The sequence below is a fragment of the Olea europaea genome, unplaced genomic scaffold, assembly GCF_002742605.1.
Source record: "Olea europaea var. sylvestris unplaced genomic scaffold, O_europaea_v1 scaffold1508, whole genome shotgun sequence".
Lineage (NCBI taxonomy): Eukaryota > Viridiplantae > Streptophyta > Magnoliopsida > Lamiales > Oleaceae > Olea > Olea europaea.
In genome coordinates, this window is record NW_019232657.1 from 66,242 (window position 1) to 84,297 (window position 18,056).

Below are 18,056 nucleotides of genomic sequence, written 5' to 3' on the forward strand. Positions count from 1 at the left end.
TCCTACATTCAACTTAATCAAATTAGTAAGTTAGAGGAAAGAAAGTGCTAAAAAACTAAGGCAGCAACATGGTACAAAAAGAGTTATCAGGTGTAATAATCACTTATTGGAGCCAGGAAAAATTTTAGAATATGAGGCCCTTGTTGGCTGAAGAACATATTCGCCAACCATCATCATGGGCCCATAAAAAGAGTGAACTCATTCATGGTATCGTCTTTGTTATTAGTCCATGGTCACCATATAACTTCCGTTATACGTAAACCAAATACAACATGGAGGGAGGATTCAAATTTGGCATAGACACTTAAGATCTGGATTTCTTCCATACTCAAAGAGACAATTTGACAACCTATAAAAATCATTTCTCCGGATAACTCAATTGAAAATCAGATACTAATAATTTCAAGAAATGACAATAAAAAATGGGTACCGCTATTTCCATTCACCCTTTTTATAAGTACGTCCACTTTTAAAAATAAAATTTTATTATATTTTAAATCCTATATAAATTTACTTAAATAGACATAATAGATATATATATACATTGGCTGCTGCAAACACAAAAAGAAGGGAGAGCCAATACATATACATACACACGCAACCACATAAAATTGTTTCATTCTGGCTTCTCCGTGCCGTCTTCTCTTCACTTGTGATTCTTTTGACCTTATATTAGGAGAATAGGAGGGTTAACAAATGTTTATATCTTCTGCTATTTTCATGGTTTTCTCTTACAGCTAAGAGATGCAATGAAGAAAATGTAATAATTGCCCACTGGTTGTACAAGTTTGTCTACTCGACGAGATCTCAATTTCTTTTTCTTCTTTCCTTTTCTGGTTGAGTTTTCCTTCATTAATTGGAGTACAGGTGCTTTCATCTTATTGGAGTGAACGATGTCATCTCCATTATGTTTTCTCTTTCTTTGTCTAAAATGCTCTGAAAATTATGTGGCTGACAATTAATTGTTTCATCGCTTGAGCAAACAATTTTATTTCTAGTAAGGTCGCCAAATTACTGATGCTTTGAGGTATAAGTACAAAAATAAACCTTGGCTGCTGGAGGATGAAACTGGCCAGTCTCAATACCACGTTCAGCTTGAGGGTTTACAATCATCTACATATGACCTTCTAATGCTTCAGGGAAAGGAATTTGTAGCCATTCTTGCTGGTTCCTAGTACATTTTTAATAAAGTGGCACAATATAAGCAACTCACTTTGGAGGAAGCGGAAGAGAAGATGAAAAATAGGAGGAAAACTGTCGATGGGTACCAAAGATGGATGATGAAAGCGGCAAACAATGGAGCTGCCGCCTTTGGTAAAGTAGAAAAGTTTGATGATCAGGAAAGTAGAGGTGGTAGTGTGAGGGGACGTAAAAAATCTGCTGAGTACGATGATGAAACCAATGTTTCAGATAGGGATGGTGTGAATCTATAGTATTAGAAATGTATTTAAACTAGAATGAATATATAAAATTCACGTTGATATATAGAGCATGTTTGCTACAACCTAAAATCAATTTTTTGACCGTTATTTCATTATTCCAGTCGTCATTGTTGAATTCTTCTCTCACAGGTAGGACCCACATTATCTCTAGCGGTCAAAAACTCAATTAACAAAATCCCTATCAAACAAGTACATAGTATTTAAATGAATGGATTTAATAGAGGCAAGATTGAAAATGACGTGAATGTAAATAGTATTTTTTTAAAATTTAAAAAATTTTATAAGGGATGAAGTTAGAGTGAGATGTACTTATAAAAAAGTGGATGGATATAGCGATACCCTAAAAAATTGCAGCTAGAAAATGGTTTAGTAAAAAGATGCAGAGATTGGGAAAATTTAAAACTGGACCGGACTGGCCTGTTCAACCTAAAAAATCGTGAACCGGCCTAAAATTCGATTTTGGTACACAACAATAATTGGAACAGGAAAACCCGGTCAACAAACCATAGAACCGGGCGATTTACCCGTAAATCAAAAAATTGTTCACAATTTGACCAGTTCCTGTGCACTATGTTTATCAAAAATTTCAACTCCTTTAATGGGCTAATGGATTATAGCCACAAGCCCATACTATCCATTCTTGAGTTGGTGGCGAGCACGCCCTTTTAAAGACATGTCTCTCTCCACATTTGCATTCAATTACCGATGTGGGACAAAGACTTCCAATTGCAAAAACAAACAAATGGGTTTATTTAAATAAAGACTACAACAAATTATTTCAATTTTTGAAGTTTTAAAATAAATTATATTATAATGCATCTAATTAACAAACGTAGATTAAATTTACTTTGAATTAGTAACGCTAAAATAAATATGTTATTGTTATAATACTTGGGTTTATATTTTTTTCATTTAATTTTGGTATCCAATATTGTTCTAAAACATTTCTTTTCAAAAAAATTATTATATAATAAAAACATAGGTTTTTGTTCAGAACTTATTGTTGTCAAAATAAATAAAAATGTTTAAAAATATTTATTTATTACTTCCGGTTTGACCCGGTTCAACCGGGGTTGAACCTTTTGACTCTTGACTCTTTCTCTTTTTCGAGTCGATGTCTGGTCCGATTTTAAAAACATTCTCATACTAAACAATAATTTTTAAATTACAAATTTTTTCGGGATTGTTACGCCTATAAATTACCACTTCATACTGGGTCATTTTATTGGACTCGAACGAGTCCCATTAGAATTGGGCCCCAAAGCCAAGGCTCTGACGAGGCCAGTCGAGGTGTCACCGAGGTCCTAAGGAGTTCAATCGAGGCGCTCGTCGAAGTACCTATTATTATGTTCATATGATCCCCTCCTTGTTGTGCTTGGATTTTGGCCCACCAACTTGTTTGGCCCATTTCACTTCTATTTCTCTATATATATGGATTATTCACACAACTAAGGTATGTTCTACACTTTCTAGCCAAACTCCCATCTCCATACTATTGCACTCTATATATCTATTTCTATCCAGTCGTTGACTTGACCGTTGGAGTGCAAACGATCGCCGAACCTTTTTCTCGTTCTGCCACCTTTGCCTTTTGATGGGGTGCTACTTGTGCAATTTTCGAGGGGACGAGATTAGGGAACCTGTTTGAGCCATTTTTGGAGGTCAATAGATTGGTGCCGTCTGTGAAAAACGGTACGTTAACCATGTTATACCACATCTCAAAAGCTATCGGAATGAAAGAATTTTTCCGATAAGTTCTTCAACTAAAAAAGAGGAAAGACAACAACATTTTCTGGGCAGATTTTTCTACCCAAAAATAGAGGGAATCAGCCACCAAAAGAAAGGAAAAACGGCAATTGAAGGTTTCCTTGAAGAAAGGAATCTACCGACCATGGCTCTAGCCATGCAATTGCCAACAAAGGGTTGAAAAACCCACCATGAAAATGATTATTTTCGGCCAAAAAACATAGTGGCTGGAACGACTAACAGAGGCGTGAAGAATGGAATTTTCCGGCAAAAAATTAAAGTGGCGGACAACAAGTGATTGCCTGCCATATTCACCATTTGGTTTTGTGACAAATTATCATCCAAAGCAACACAAACACATGGAAAAGAGAAGTTATTTAGTTGCTGAAATCTTTGTAAAAATAGAGTCTTCATTCACAATATTCTCAAATTTCTTGGGAAAGAAACCAACAGCAAATGAATACAAAACAGCCACTAGATAATGAGGTAGAGAAGATGGCTACTGATAAAACATTTTTTTGGAAGCCACTTGGTTATCATTTTCAATTCCAATCAAAGCAATGGAGAAAAAAGGTCCAAGCTTGAAAACAACAACAAATGCAGAAAAATGTCACTGCTCTTGTGGGGATAGTAGCAGACATCACTCGCATGGTCCCCAAAAATCTGGAAATATTAGAAGCATTATTCATTCCCGAAGAAGGAATTTTTCTAGGTGCATCTGCAAAAATATTCGAGCCCAAGATGGTGTTCGAATTGTTGCCCAGGCAAAAAATACAGTCGCCAGTCATAGCCCTTGAAAATCGGGTAAAAACCTACTTCCGGCGGCTACCTTCGACAATCGGTAATTGTTATAAACAGTAGGGAAGTGCAATGCTTGGTTCGATTTTTTACTCTGCATTAAATGCTGATGGAATTGTGATGGTGAAGGTGGTGTGTTGGGTTAGAAATGGGTCTTCTCAACCGAGGAAATGGTGGCAGATAGCCACCAAAAACATACAGTTTTCCAAAATGGTCGTTGACTACTGTTTTAAAAAAATCAAAAATTTGTAAAAACCTTAAAAACATTGAAAACCCAAAATTACCCCTGACATTTCACTTCCAAACCGACATCTGGAGAAAGAAGGAGAAGAAAAAACAAGGAAATCGACGAGTTTTTCTTGGGAGGAGACCGACCGGCCACCATTAGAAGCGGAGAAAGTATGTTTTGGTTAATTTTTCCCCCATTAATCTATGTTAAAGGTTTATTTTATTGAAAATAGTAGTAAAAATCTTTGTAGAATATCTAAGTTTTTTCAAGGTTTGGTTGCTGGAGATCGCCAGAAATGGCGATCTCCGGCGGGCGGAGGCCGTCTCTTACAAACGGCCTCTGCAAGAAGAGGAAGACGAGCTATGCCGTCATCTGCAAGAAGAGGAAGACGGGCTATGCCGTCAGATGGCAACATATTGCCTAGGCAGTCTGTTTGGGCCGTCTGTAGTATTAATTTTTTATTTTAATTTTTTTTTCATGAGAATTAAAATAATTGAAATGTTTTTAAATTATTATTTAAATAATTATTTAATTATTCTTTAAATGATAAAAGAAAAATGTAAATAATGAATAAATGTTAATAATCAAAATACGCAATTAAAATTTAATTACAGATTAATTGAAAGAAATTTCTAACATTTGAAATAAATAATTAAATATTTACGCTTACTTGTTCAATAAATAATTTATATAATCGATCTATATAAGTAATTAAATCAAATAATTTAAATGATCTATTGAAATGAAAAACCATTGGAATAAATAATTAATTTCTCACAAAAATAAATAATAAACATTTAAATAATAATTAAATGATTATTTAAATGATAAATAAATAAATGTTATTAATCTAAATACGTAATTAAAATTTAATTGATACAAATTTCTAACATTTGAATTAAATAATTACATTTTCTTGTCCAATAAATAATTTAAATAATTTTTCCATATAAGTAATTAAATCAAATAATTTAAATGAACAATTGAAACAAATAATGAAAAACAATTGGAATAAATAATTAATTGAAATGCACACTTCCAAACCGACATCTGGAGAAAGAAGGAGAAGAAAAAACAAGGAAATCGACGAGTTTTTCTTGGGAGGAGACCGACCGGCCACCATTAGAAGCGGAGAAAGTATGTTTTGGTTAATTTTTCCCCCATTAATCTATGTTAAAGGTTTATTTTATTGAAAATAGTAGTAAAAATCTTTGTAGAATATCTAAGTTTTTTCAAGGTTTGGTTGCTGGAGATCGCCAGAAATGGCGATCTCCGGCGGGCGGAGGCCGTCTCTTACAAACGGCCTCTGCAAGAAGAGGAAGACGAGCTATGCCGTCATCTGCAAGAAGAGGAAGACGGGCTATGCCGTCAGATGGCAACATATTGCCTAGGCAGTCTGTTTGGGCCGTCTGTAGTATTAATTTTTTATTTTAATTTTTTTTTCATGAGAATTAAAATAATTGAAATGTTTTTAAATTATTATTTAAATAATTATTTAATTATTCTTTAAATGATAAAAGAAAAATGTAAATAATGAATAAATGTTAATAATCAAAATACGCAATTAAAATTTAATTACAGATTAATTGAAAGAAATTTCTAACATTTGAAATAAATAATTAAATATTTACGCTTACTTGTTCAATAAATAATTTATATAATCGATCTATATAAGTAATTAAATCAAATAATTTAAATGATCTATTGAAATGAAAAACCATTGGAATAAATAATTAATTTCTCACAAAAATAAATAATAAACATTTAAATAATAATTAAATGATTATTTAAATGATAAATAAATAAATGTTATTAATCTAAATACGTAATTAAAATTTAATTGATACAAATTTCTAACATTTGAATTAAATAATTACATTTTCTTGTCCAATAAATAATTTAAATAATTTTTCCATATAAGTAATTAAATCAAATAATTTAAATGAACAATTGAAACAAATAATGAAAAACAATTGGAATAAATAATTAATTGAAATGCACAAAAATAAATAATGAACATTTAAATAATAATTACATGATTATTTAAATTATAAATGAATAAATGTTAATATTGAAAATATTAATTAAAGTTTAATTGAAATAAATTTCTAACATTTGAAATGAATAATTAAATATTTACCTTTGCTTGTTCAATAAATAATTTAAATAATCAATTCATATAAGTAATTAAATCAAATAAATTTAAATGAACAATTGAAACAAATAAATGAAAAACAATTGGAATAAATAATTAATTGAAACGCACAAAAATAAATAATGAACATTTAAATAATAATTAAATGATTATTTAAATGATAAATGAATAAATGTTAATAATCAAAATATTAATTAATGTTTAATTGAAATAAGTTTCTAATATTTGAAATAAATAATGAATAATTTAAATGAACAATTGAAACAATTAAATGAAAAACAATTGGATAAAAATAATTAGAGTAAGTAATTAAAATGTAGATAAACAAGTGAAATAAATATGTAACATTTAAAATAAATAATTAAATATTCAATTAATAATTAAAATAAATTTTGAATAAACAACTAAAGAAAAATATAACAAATAATTACATATTTATGTTTAAAAATTCAATAAATAATTTAAAGAATATAATTAAATATACAATTATAATAAATAATTAAAATTAAGCATTCAATAAACAATTAAAATAAATGTTAAGTAAACAAATAAACAATCGAAATAAATAATTTAGATAAACAATTGAAATAAATAATGAACATTTAAATAAAAATAAACAATTTAAATAAGTAAGAAATATTAATTTTCAAAATAATTTATTTAAATATGTAATTAAATATAAATAATCAAATTTAATTAAATAAAGAATTGAAATAAATTTCTAACATGGATTAAAATAAATTATGAAATAAATAATTTTATAAAAATTAGTTTTTCCCTTTTTTATAAGTTGTTGTGTAATTTTTTATTCATTTTCTTTATTATCTGTTATTTCGTGCATATATTACTTACAGTTCGGTTAGTTGAATTTTGTGACATTATGTTTCAATGTCATTTGAAATTTTGCAGGATGGATTACCATTTGGACGCAGCCTTGAGTCAGGTTCCTGGCAACTTACTGTGTCAGCTGCTTAAGCCAGTTGACGAAGATGCCCTCTACTTTGATCTTGGGGGCAAGGTTGCAACATTTTCTAAATTCGAGTTTACCCTCATCACTGGATTGAGATGTACGGGCGAAGAGGCGACGAGGGCCAATATTTCGATAGACAAGAGGTTGCTGAATGATTATTTTAATGGGCACACGACAGTGACACTGGCGCGGTTAGGAGATGCATTCAGGGGATGCAACCAGATGTCCGACAAGTTGAAGTTGGGGATGGTGTTTATACTAGAGAGCGTACTGAGGTGTCATCACAGGAAGACGTTGATTGACTTTTTTCATTTGCAAGTTGTTGATGACATCGATACGTTCAACAGCTATCCGTGGGGGGAGAGATTTTTTTTGATACTTTACACGTCTTCAAGAGGGGGCATTCGATGCCTAGGGGAGATAGGTCGGAGCGTAAGTACGATGTATATGGCCTGCCGTTAGCCTTGCAGGTAAATGTTTAACATAATGCATTATCCATTTTTTTATTAAATTGTACATATAATAATCGTAATTATTGCAGATATGGGTCTATGAAACTGTTCCCATCTTGGTTGGTCGATATGCGAGGAGAGGGGATACATGCATCCCTCGGATGCACCGCTGGCGAGCACAAGACAAGCCCCTTGCAAAACAGCTATCAGTTATCCTAGATGATTCTGAGGTACGTATTATATATTTGCGCTTTCTGTTGTATGTCATTTTCGAAGCTGGATATGTGGTCGGTAATTTGATGAAATGTCAATATGTCAGCTTGAAATCCTCACTGAGCTAACACCATCGATCGAGGATGAGGATCGGACTTATATCCGTGAGTTGTTGATAGTTTGTGCTGCTCGAGGGAGGCCTGAGTCCATCGTCGATCGGGACACGGTATGTTAATGTTGATTATCGTTGTAATTTTTTAATTAAGTTATTCATTTGTAATGTTTCTTTTTTTAGGAGCGTCGTCGAGGGTGTCACATTCCCCGAGGATGTCGCCTCCGTCGAGGGTGTCACATTCCTCGAGGATGTCGCCTCCATCGAGGGTGTCCCCACCCTACATGTGATCACCTCCATCGAGAGTGTCACCTCCCTGCATGAGATCACCGTCTCCTACGTCTGGACACCTCCCACGTGGATCAGCTGCACGTAGTCAAAGTGCTTCTATCGATGATATGTTCCGACTTATGATAGAGATCAGAGGTGACGTAGCCAGAGGAAGAGGTCGTCAGGGTGTCGGAGGAGGAGGGGGTACCCGAGGCGGAGGTCGTCAGAGTGCCGGAGGAGGAGGGAGTATCTAAGGCAAAGAGGGCACCATATCAGACGTCAGACTCGTCGGACGTAGTTTTTGTGTCGAAGGGGACGAAAGAGGTGGTCCCGATGGGAGGTGAGGGAGTGTCGGATATTGGGAGGGTTTCGCGTACTGTTGATGTGTCGGAGCTGGTGGTCGGCAAGAGGCCGAGGGCATCATCACAGTACGTCGTTTCTCTATTTACCGTGGAGGCGAAAATGAGGAGGTTCGTCGATGGCACGCACCCGAATTTATTCAGGGACGTGGACCACGCCAAGTGGAAAGCGTTCAAGGCGGAGTGGAGAGCACTTATACCCGGGTAAGTATTGTATTGTTCGTTAAGGATTAGTACATTACACAGATGTTGACACATCTATATTTTTACTTAACAATTTCTTTTCTTATTTTTCAGAGTCAGTCGCAGGATTGCTCATAAGTCGATCTCGAACGCTTACAAGTGGTTTCACGACATCACAACTTCGGGGGCTTGGCTCGTCGATAATGTAAGTGAAGTAGTAATATTGTTATTTATTACGTATACATATTTTTGCATTTTGCATTTATGAAATTAAATAACTCATTTTTTAATTGATGCTTCCTGGTGCAACACATTGACTTCACCATGGATTTGCTACGAGATCGAGTTGAACGACATCCAAGATCGTTCAACATTCCTGGCCGACTCATATTGAACACTGAGTTTATACGTGTCGTTGATGGAGTGGGTCGTTGCAAGCTATGGGTAGCGAGTACACGGTGCCTAAATACCTGATGAAGTGGGTCGTAGGGATGTGGCCGAGTGTCGGGGGAAAGCCATGGGAGGGTTATACACATCTGTACATTCCGGTGTGTGTCAATCATCACTACATTGCAGTGGAGATTGTATTTGCTCGACTATGTATGTGTATGACCTCGATCATTCATGCCTGACACAAGATCAGCTCGAGCAAAATCTGGAGTCAGTGTCTGTGATCGTTCCCATGCTGGCTAGACGAGCGAACATTACTATGCAGGACAGACTAGCCATCGTGCGGGACACGACGACGGTGAAACAGCAAATATCGTAAGTGTTTATTATTTTATTTTTGTAATTTACAACTTACGTTCTAGTTAGATGGTGATATGCTAATACAATATTTTGTAATTGTAGGGGTGATTATGGCATATTCGCTATCAAGTACATAGAATTTTAAAGTGTAGCACAGAAGGTTGATGCAATCAATCAGGCGTGGATACAAAGTTGGAGAAATAAATTAGCTTGTGATTTCTTTGAATTTAATGGTGATCCGTAAATATTGAGCCGTGTTTCTTTAAAATAATTGTACATATTGTAACGTTTAAACATTGTATATTTTTTTCATTCATTCATTCATTTGTAATTACGAAATAATTGTAAAACATATATTATTTTTTTAACATTTAATTTTTAGTTTATGCGTTTATTTAAATGTTTTATGACGTATTTATAATATTTGGGTATATTGTGGAGGACGCACTGAGTTTTAAAAAATGATTAACTTCAAATATTACGCAACTAATTAATGAAATATTAAAATAAAAAACTAAATCTAATAATTAACATTAAGAATATGCGTGAATAATTAATATCAATGTTATAAATAATATTACATAAACTTCAATTATACATCTGTTACGTTGTCATGTAGAGGGATCTGACATGTACAAAATCTTCTAGTATGTCCTGTTGCACCGCATCTGCCGTACTTACGAGGCCTGAAAAATTCTCCGATCGATGGTATTCTAGACATACGTGTACGTTCAGGAGTACGTAGGCCGACTGCTGGTGGCAACAAGTTATTCAATGAGAGAATGTGATCGGGAACTTCCCACTCGGCTTCATTCAGTACAGGAAATATGGTTTCGGCATATGCTGCTCTCCAAGAACCAGTCATGTAATAAACACTGCATAAGGTGTGTGGTGGAATTCCTCTATACATAGCCACCGTCACTGCATGTGTACCTGAAAAACTCTCCAACTGAAACTGTTTACATGTGCACGTGTTATCATTCAAGTCGACGATGTATCTGTGCACATCTCGCAGAGAAGCGAAACTGATCTAGTGGTTCTACATATACCTTTCTTGCCACCTCTAGAGTCTTGAAGAGTTTATCTTCCTGAGCCGGGGTTAGCACACTTGTGCAACTCTGTGATTCCTCACGACGATCATGAAACCACTGTTGCAACTTCTCACAAATGTTCTCAAGCATTGCGAGAATTGGTAATTCTCGATCCTTCTTAAATAAGGCATTGAGCGACTCCGCATTGTTCGACGTCTACAATAACCATGATGTGCCTCTGAGAAGACTTCAGCGATACCGTTAATAATTATTGACTGCCCTCGGTCGGTTACGAATGCAAGGTTCTCGACATCCCCAATTACTTCTCTCAACTTCGTGAAAAATCAATGCATTGTCAAATCATTTTCTCCGTCAACTATGCCGAATACAAGGGGGTAAATTTGGATGTTAGCATCTTGACATGTTGCAATAATCAACTTGCTCTCGTATCTCGCCTTGAGGGCTGTACCGTCGACTAGGATTAAGGGTTGCATTGCGTTTCGAAATCTTCGAACGCATTGTCCAAGGGCCATAAAGAAATACTTGAAACGATTCTCGTCATTCTTCTCAATAAAAAATGTCGATTCAATATTAATTCTTCCCATGTTATAGCAAAGCCTGACCAACTAAATAAACAATAATCATAATTTAAATAATTAAATAAACAATATTAAAAAACTAAAAAATTAACAATTGAATTAAATAATTAATTACACATTAGATAAAGAATCGATAAATAATTAAATAAACAATTGAAATTAATGATTGAATTAATTAGATAACTATTAAATAAACATCTAAACAAATTTAGCATAACTCTCTTCGGTCGAACCCATCAAGTCCTCCAACGCGCATTCTTTAGCCTTCCAAACCTTCTGATAGCTCATGACCACCCCGTACTATCGACGAACGTCATTAATACTGTCCAAAGGTCTGTAGTTTGTTCGTGGGTCTTGAAACTTGTGCATTACTTCTCGACCAATGAACCACGATCGAGTTTGCCTGTGATCATTTCGACGAATACCCACTTCACAAGTATGTTCCCGTACATACTTACGAACCACAAAGAACTCATTCGTGTCCATTTTTGTTGCTCGCAAACGCCAAAGGCAACTGTCATCAACGCAGACAATTGTGTAAGTCGACTTGTTTGATTTCTTTACTTTAAACTCAAAATTGTGTTTCAAAGCAATCCCGTGAACAGCTTCCTGTAAATCTTTATTCGTGTCAAACAGTTACTCGACATACAAATCTTCATCATCGGGGACTATACGCGAACAATTAGAGAACCGTGCACTCGGTCCAGCCTGTGAGCTTCCACTCGACGCATGTCTCAAACGGGATAAAGCAATCAAATTCTCATTTGTAAAATCATTATCTCTTTCGTTGTCTTGAACTACCGAGCAAATTCTGTGTGTAACAGTGAGATTATGATGAGGAGCAACTGTCACTAGAACAGCTACAATATCATCATGCACTATTTCCACTGTGTCCCAAAACTCATTCACATTACGATCCCCTCCATAGAATCTTCGTGTTTACTCTCGGGGACATTCTTCTTCATCAAAGTTATGCAAATAGGAATCACACGTTTCTGGTTCATTTCAATTAAAACCTTCATTTCAGTTTCAAAAGTAACCATTATACGTAGAATTAAAATGGATGTATTATCGCCCATGGCGTACTCAAAGGGATCGACTTTCAGCAAGTTCTGTATCTCATTGTACATTTCTGTATATGATGTACTTGATGTTATTACAATTGCAGTACAGCCATCTCTTTCACTCGTCCATATCTACACCCATCGATCATTGTCATTATTTTCAAATTCACCAAAGTAACAAATCTGGACAGCAGCTGATCCCATATCTGCATTAGGAAACATCATTTATTAAAAAATTTTGTAATTACGAGAATAAAATGACAAAAAAAATATGACACAAGGAAAAAAAATATGACACGTTTTTGGCCGACTGTCTTCTACATTTTGTATCTGAACAGATGAATTTTTTTCCTCGTTTTTGCTAAAAAAAATTATACATCCATTTAAAACTGTAATAATTCATTTTTCTAAAATCATATGTTGAAATAAAATTTAAATATTCAAACAATGTACTAATTTAACTAAAATGAAATTAAATATACGTATTTATACTTACCAATTTCAAGTGCCGACTGTGAGTAATATTTTTTTGTTGTGTCTTTGATAATTTTTTGAGATTTCAATGTTCAAACAGATGGAAGAGGAAATTTCTTTTTAACTGTGTTGGAAAATCTGATAAATAAAGTGATTTCGTTTTGAGATTTAAGTGGGATTGTTTGGATTTATTAATTTTTTAAAGAGAGTATTATTGTGTCTTTTGGGCAAATGATATGTTTTTGTAATTATAACACATAATAAGGGAAAAACTGACATTTACTCTTCAAAAGGCTATTTTGGTGAATGGCAAAAAAAAATTTGGTCAATGTCAAAATTTAGCATTTTGACTTGGCCATTCTAAAAAGTACCCCCTTCTCAACCGGCTGTTGCAGGCTATTTTTAGTGGCAAGTGGTATTTTTCTAGCCTATTATAGAATAATTTCCACTACAACATATTGCACAAAGTGCTGGCATCATTTTATTGGACAAATATTAGTGTAAACTTGGGCCTAGAAATTTATTTCATTGGGCCAAAACTATTCTTTTTCCTCCAACGGTTAGTCATCTTAAATGGGCCTAGGATTCTTTTTCATGGTATAATTAATTGCTAGTAGTGATACCCACTTTGACATATATGAAGTTTGATTGGGCTGCTGCTTCCAAAGGGATAATTGATAGATTTACGTGCCTCGGATAATAATTCATTGTTATGATTTTGGGAATGAATTTAATCTGGCTTTTAAACACCCACAGCTTCAGTATCATTAGCTTGAGTTTAATGATGTTATCAATTGTGAAAAATAAATTGGCTGTAGCTTTATATCGAGGATCAGCTTGTGAATTCTTTATTTATCGGATGCGAGCCCTAGCTCATGGGTATCTTATTGTCAAAAGCAGCATTTTTGGAGTCTTTATTCCTTGAATAAAGGAAGAGGCGCACCCTTTTGAAATCCTCGTTCCTTGAAAAAGGAAGGGAATAATTGTCAAATGTGTTCGCTCTTCCAAAATGAGCCTTTCCTAACCCTATTCACCGGATGCTTATTCCTAGCATGTGAGTTGTTTATTTCTCATCTCTCACTATCGTTGAGCTTGGCTCTAAGTCCACCTTATTTCGAGGCAAGCTACTAAGACTTCGATAGTTCGACAGTTATATGCGGGATGTCTATTCCCCGCTTTGCCATGCTTATCCCTGGCTCAGCGAGACTATTCCTCGCCTTACTATCGTTGAGCTTAGCTCTAAGTCCTCGTCATTCTGAGGCAAGCCACTAAGACTCCGATAGTTTGACAGTTATATGCGGGACGTCTATTCTCCACTTCACCAATGCTTATTGTAACATTCCGAAATTTTTTTAAGAAAATAAATAAATTATTATATTATTTTGAAAGTGAGGGATTAAGGTGAAATAAATATTAATATATTATATATTTGGGGTCAAATAATTGGATTTTGATAAAGTAATGATATGTATATCAATATTAGACTCATTTCGAAGGTCGTAATTAATTAGAAGTCTATGACTCGAGAAAAGTTATTTTGGATAAGAACGTATTAAGTTATACCCAATTGAAAGAAAACAAGATAAATATAATTTTATATAGTTTTAACCCATTTTGAATTTGATTGATTGGCTACCACATTTTTATTGGATAGGAATGGTAGTTCTTTTAGATGAAATAAAATAATGATAAAGTACAATTTTTTTATGATACGTGCCACATTGGATTTGATTTTATCAAATCAAAGTTTTGGTTTATCTACTACTCTAGCCTACACCTATAAATACTAGGCAAGGATTTCATATTTTACCACACCAAAAAATATGAACACGTGAAAGAGAGAGAAGAAAGAAAGAGAGAGAGAGAGAGAAAGAGGAAAGAGTGTGTGAAAACAGAAATTTGTCATACATCAACTATCACTGTCGATCAATAAATCATTCACAGAGTAGAGGAAGGAATTTTGGAACGTGCATTCAAAAATTTTTCGTGTACATTTCGATAATAGGTAAGATACATTTTATGTGCAAAGTGTTTACGTTTCCTTATGCTCTTATATGCGATTAAATATACATGGAATGCTAGTGGACCTTCGGGTTCTAGAGAAAGAGGTATGAAATTTCTACACGAAAATTAAGAGGACCTAAGATGGGTGTGTCGCTTGGTCACCGATATACTCCATAAGAGAAGAGCGGTATGAAGTGTATTATTTATTTGTTATATACCTGTGTATGGAAATTTGCACGTATCTTACTGGGTATTTTTAATACTCACTTTTACATTAATTTTTCAGATTAGTTCGGGTCGATTGGAACAGTGGAGAATTGGTGATGCGGACTGCCAAGTGGATAAAGAATAGAGAAAAAGAAATAAGTTTGCCATTTTAAATTTAGCAATTTGTTTATTTTAATTTAGAACGCATTATTTGAATTACTTAGGAGTTTATGTTTATGGTTAGATACGCTTTCAATAATTTTAATCTAAACGTTACAATTATTTGTTTATTGAAGAATTTTATATAGTTCCGCATTTTTTTTAATTAAAGAAAAACGAGTTTTCGTAACGTTCCCTTGTTTATGCTTAATGAAAAAATTGGGGCGTTACAGTATGGTATCAGAGCACGGTTTTACTTTCTTGTGGACTTTTTCAAAAAAAAAATCATATTTTAATAAATCTCTTTTTCCCACTTATTGTTTCGAGTTTCTTTGATTTGCGTATTCACAAGATTGAAAGACTTTGTCAAAAAGACCTAAACTGTCTAAGGTGAGCTTGGGATTTAAGCGGTCCGATTGTGACCCCCCTCCTTGCCTGGAAGTCTTTTTGGTTACGTGTTATTCAAATCATTAAGACGGAAAACAATAATTCTAAGAAAATTCTATTTTAAGATTTTGCAAAAAAAAAAAAAAAAAAACTGTTCTCGTGAACAGTACACTGTTCACGAGAACAGTATAGCAGTGTTTAAAAAAAAAATTTTTAGTAGCTGTTCATCCGTGAACAGTGATAATAAAGAAAATGGTATGTTGTTAACGTGAAGTGTTCAATACTTTTCATGCAAAAATAGTTTTTCTTTTTCCTACATCTGTTTAATGTTAATGGTTTGTGTAAAATTTATTCTAAATAATGAACTTACATAGTTATCTTCCAATTTTAGAAAATTCTTAAACAAATAAAATCAAAGTATTTATATGTTGTGATTGCAAATTTTTAAATACATAATGACATAAAGAATACTTGGCACATGACGCTCACCATTCGACTACTCTCCAATTGAACCCAGGTATGAAATGTAATGAGATGTTTTTAAACATTGCTGCATGTATAAGCATGTTCACATCGCATAATTTATTTGTCATTTTTTTTTACACATCTTGCTAGAGTATAGTTTATGCACTGAGAATAAAAAATAATAATAATAATAATATTGATAATGCAAAGTTAAGCATAATTAAAATTATGTTGTCATGTGATTAGGATGACTAGGAATAGCCCAACGTACCTCCAGCGTGCTGAAATGGCCATTGAGAACTACATAAATTATGAAGTGAGATGGGAGCGAACTTTTGTTGAACATGTTGAAGATTTCCTTTCTAAGTGGGAGCGAGCAAGGTCATTTGGATATAATGAGGGGACAATCCTTTTGATATATCACCTTATAAGCACTATGCGACCTCAATGGAGAGATGTGGCTTATTTCGTGAGGGACATGGATTATGATTTATATTTGGCAGAAGATTGGGATAAGATTGATTTTAAAGGATACTGTGAAGATATCATAATTTTATGGAACCATGGACAACAAGCACCAGCGCCCGAACCCGAACCAAAGCCGGAGCCAGAGCCAGAGCCGGAAGAAGACCCAGAGGAGGAGATCGAACCAGAGCCAGAAGACCCTGAACAGGAAGTCCAACCACAAAATTTCATTGATTTGGTTATGGATTCCGAGCCCGAGTCATGCATTACTTCGGATGATGAGACGGCATAAAAAGAAGATTCTAGATTAGGGATAAGTTTTATTTATTTGCTTAGGAAAAGTTGGATTATTTATTTATTTATTTGATTTTTTGAAGAGCAAATTTTTTTTTATTTAAGGAATTGGAAATTATATTAAATTCTTCGTTGTTACAAAAATATTAGAAGTGTTTTACCAATTTTTTTTTTCCTAAATTAAAATTTTATTTGTGTTAAGAAAATGTCGAGACAACAACAAAATCAAGGTACGATCATCAGAGATTTGCTAAGGGCGGTACAAGATTTGGGTAGGCAACAAGCACAGGGTGGTCCTTGTGGTACAAACGCTAACAACACCAGCTCAATCGTGGAACAGTTCCGTCGCTACAAACCCCCAACCTTCGATGGCAAGGCAGACCCACTAGCAGCTGAAGAATGGATAAGAGGAATGGAGCGAATCTTCAAACATCTATCTTGCACTGATACTCAAAAGGTGTTATGTGCAGAATTTATGTTGGTTGACGCGGCAGGCCATTGGTGGGAGTCAGCATCTCGCACTAGAACAGAAGCACAACAACGTGCTCTGACTTGGACGCAATTTGAGGAGGAAATGATGGGAAAATACTTCCCACAGGCCCTGAGGGATCGCAAGGAGACAGAATTCCTTCAACTCAGACAAGGAAAGACGAAACTTGAAGAATATGAAAGAAAATTCGAACAACTCTCAAGATATGCACCACACCTAGTGGATACTGAAGCAAAGAAAGCAAGGAGGTTCGAACTTGGATTGCGTCCTGAGATTGGTGGAATAATGGCATCCCACCAATTCACCACCTATAGGCACGTTTTGCAAACTGCCCAAACAATCTCAAATAGGTTGGAAATAGATCAAATTCCCCATCAAGGGGCCGAGTTATCAGGAAAGAGGAAGTGGAATGGGTCCAATGAAGGGAAGGGAGAGGGACATAACAAAAAGGTTAATTTTGGATCAAGTTTTGGACAAGCCATTTCACCATGTCCAAAGTGCAATAAAATGCATAGTGGTGAATGCTTGTTTGGGAAGCATGTGTGCTATCGATGCGGTAAAACAGGGAATATTTCCAAAAATTGCAAAGAAGACCCCTTGAAGAAGAATGATGAACAAGAAAAGAAGGGAAAGACCCGAGTTTTTGTTTTAGCCCAGGAACGGACAACAGAGGACCCGAACGCAGGTAATTTCGAGGACGAAATTATTTTAAGGGGGTGAGATTGTAACATCCCAAAA

At 34.4% G+C, this 18,056-nt stretch overlaps 1 protein-coding gene across 1 annotated transcript in view; it reads left to right on the forward strand.

Annotated features, from left to right (window-relative positions):
- Window positions 1-17,033: 17,033 nt before the first annotated feature.
- The window catches only part of LOC111376460, a 2,827-nt gene continuing 1,804 nt past the window's right edge, over window positions 17,034-18,056 (forward strand). Inside the window, exon 1 of the mRNA XM_022999419.1 lies at window positions 17,034-18,003. Coding sequence (XP_022855187.1) covers window positions 17,034-18,003 — 970 coding nt within the window. The remainder of the gene's footprint in view (window positions 18,004-18,056) is intronic.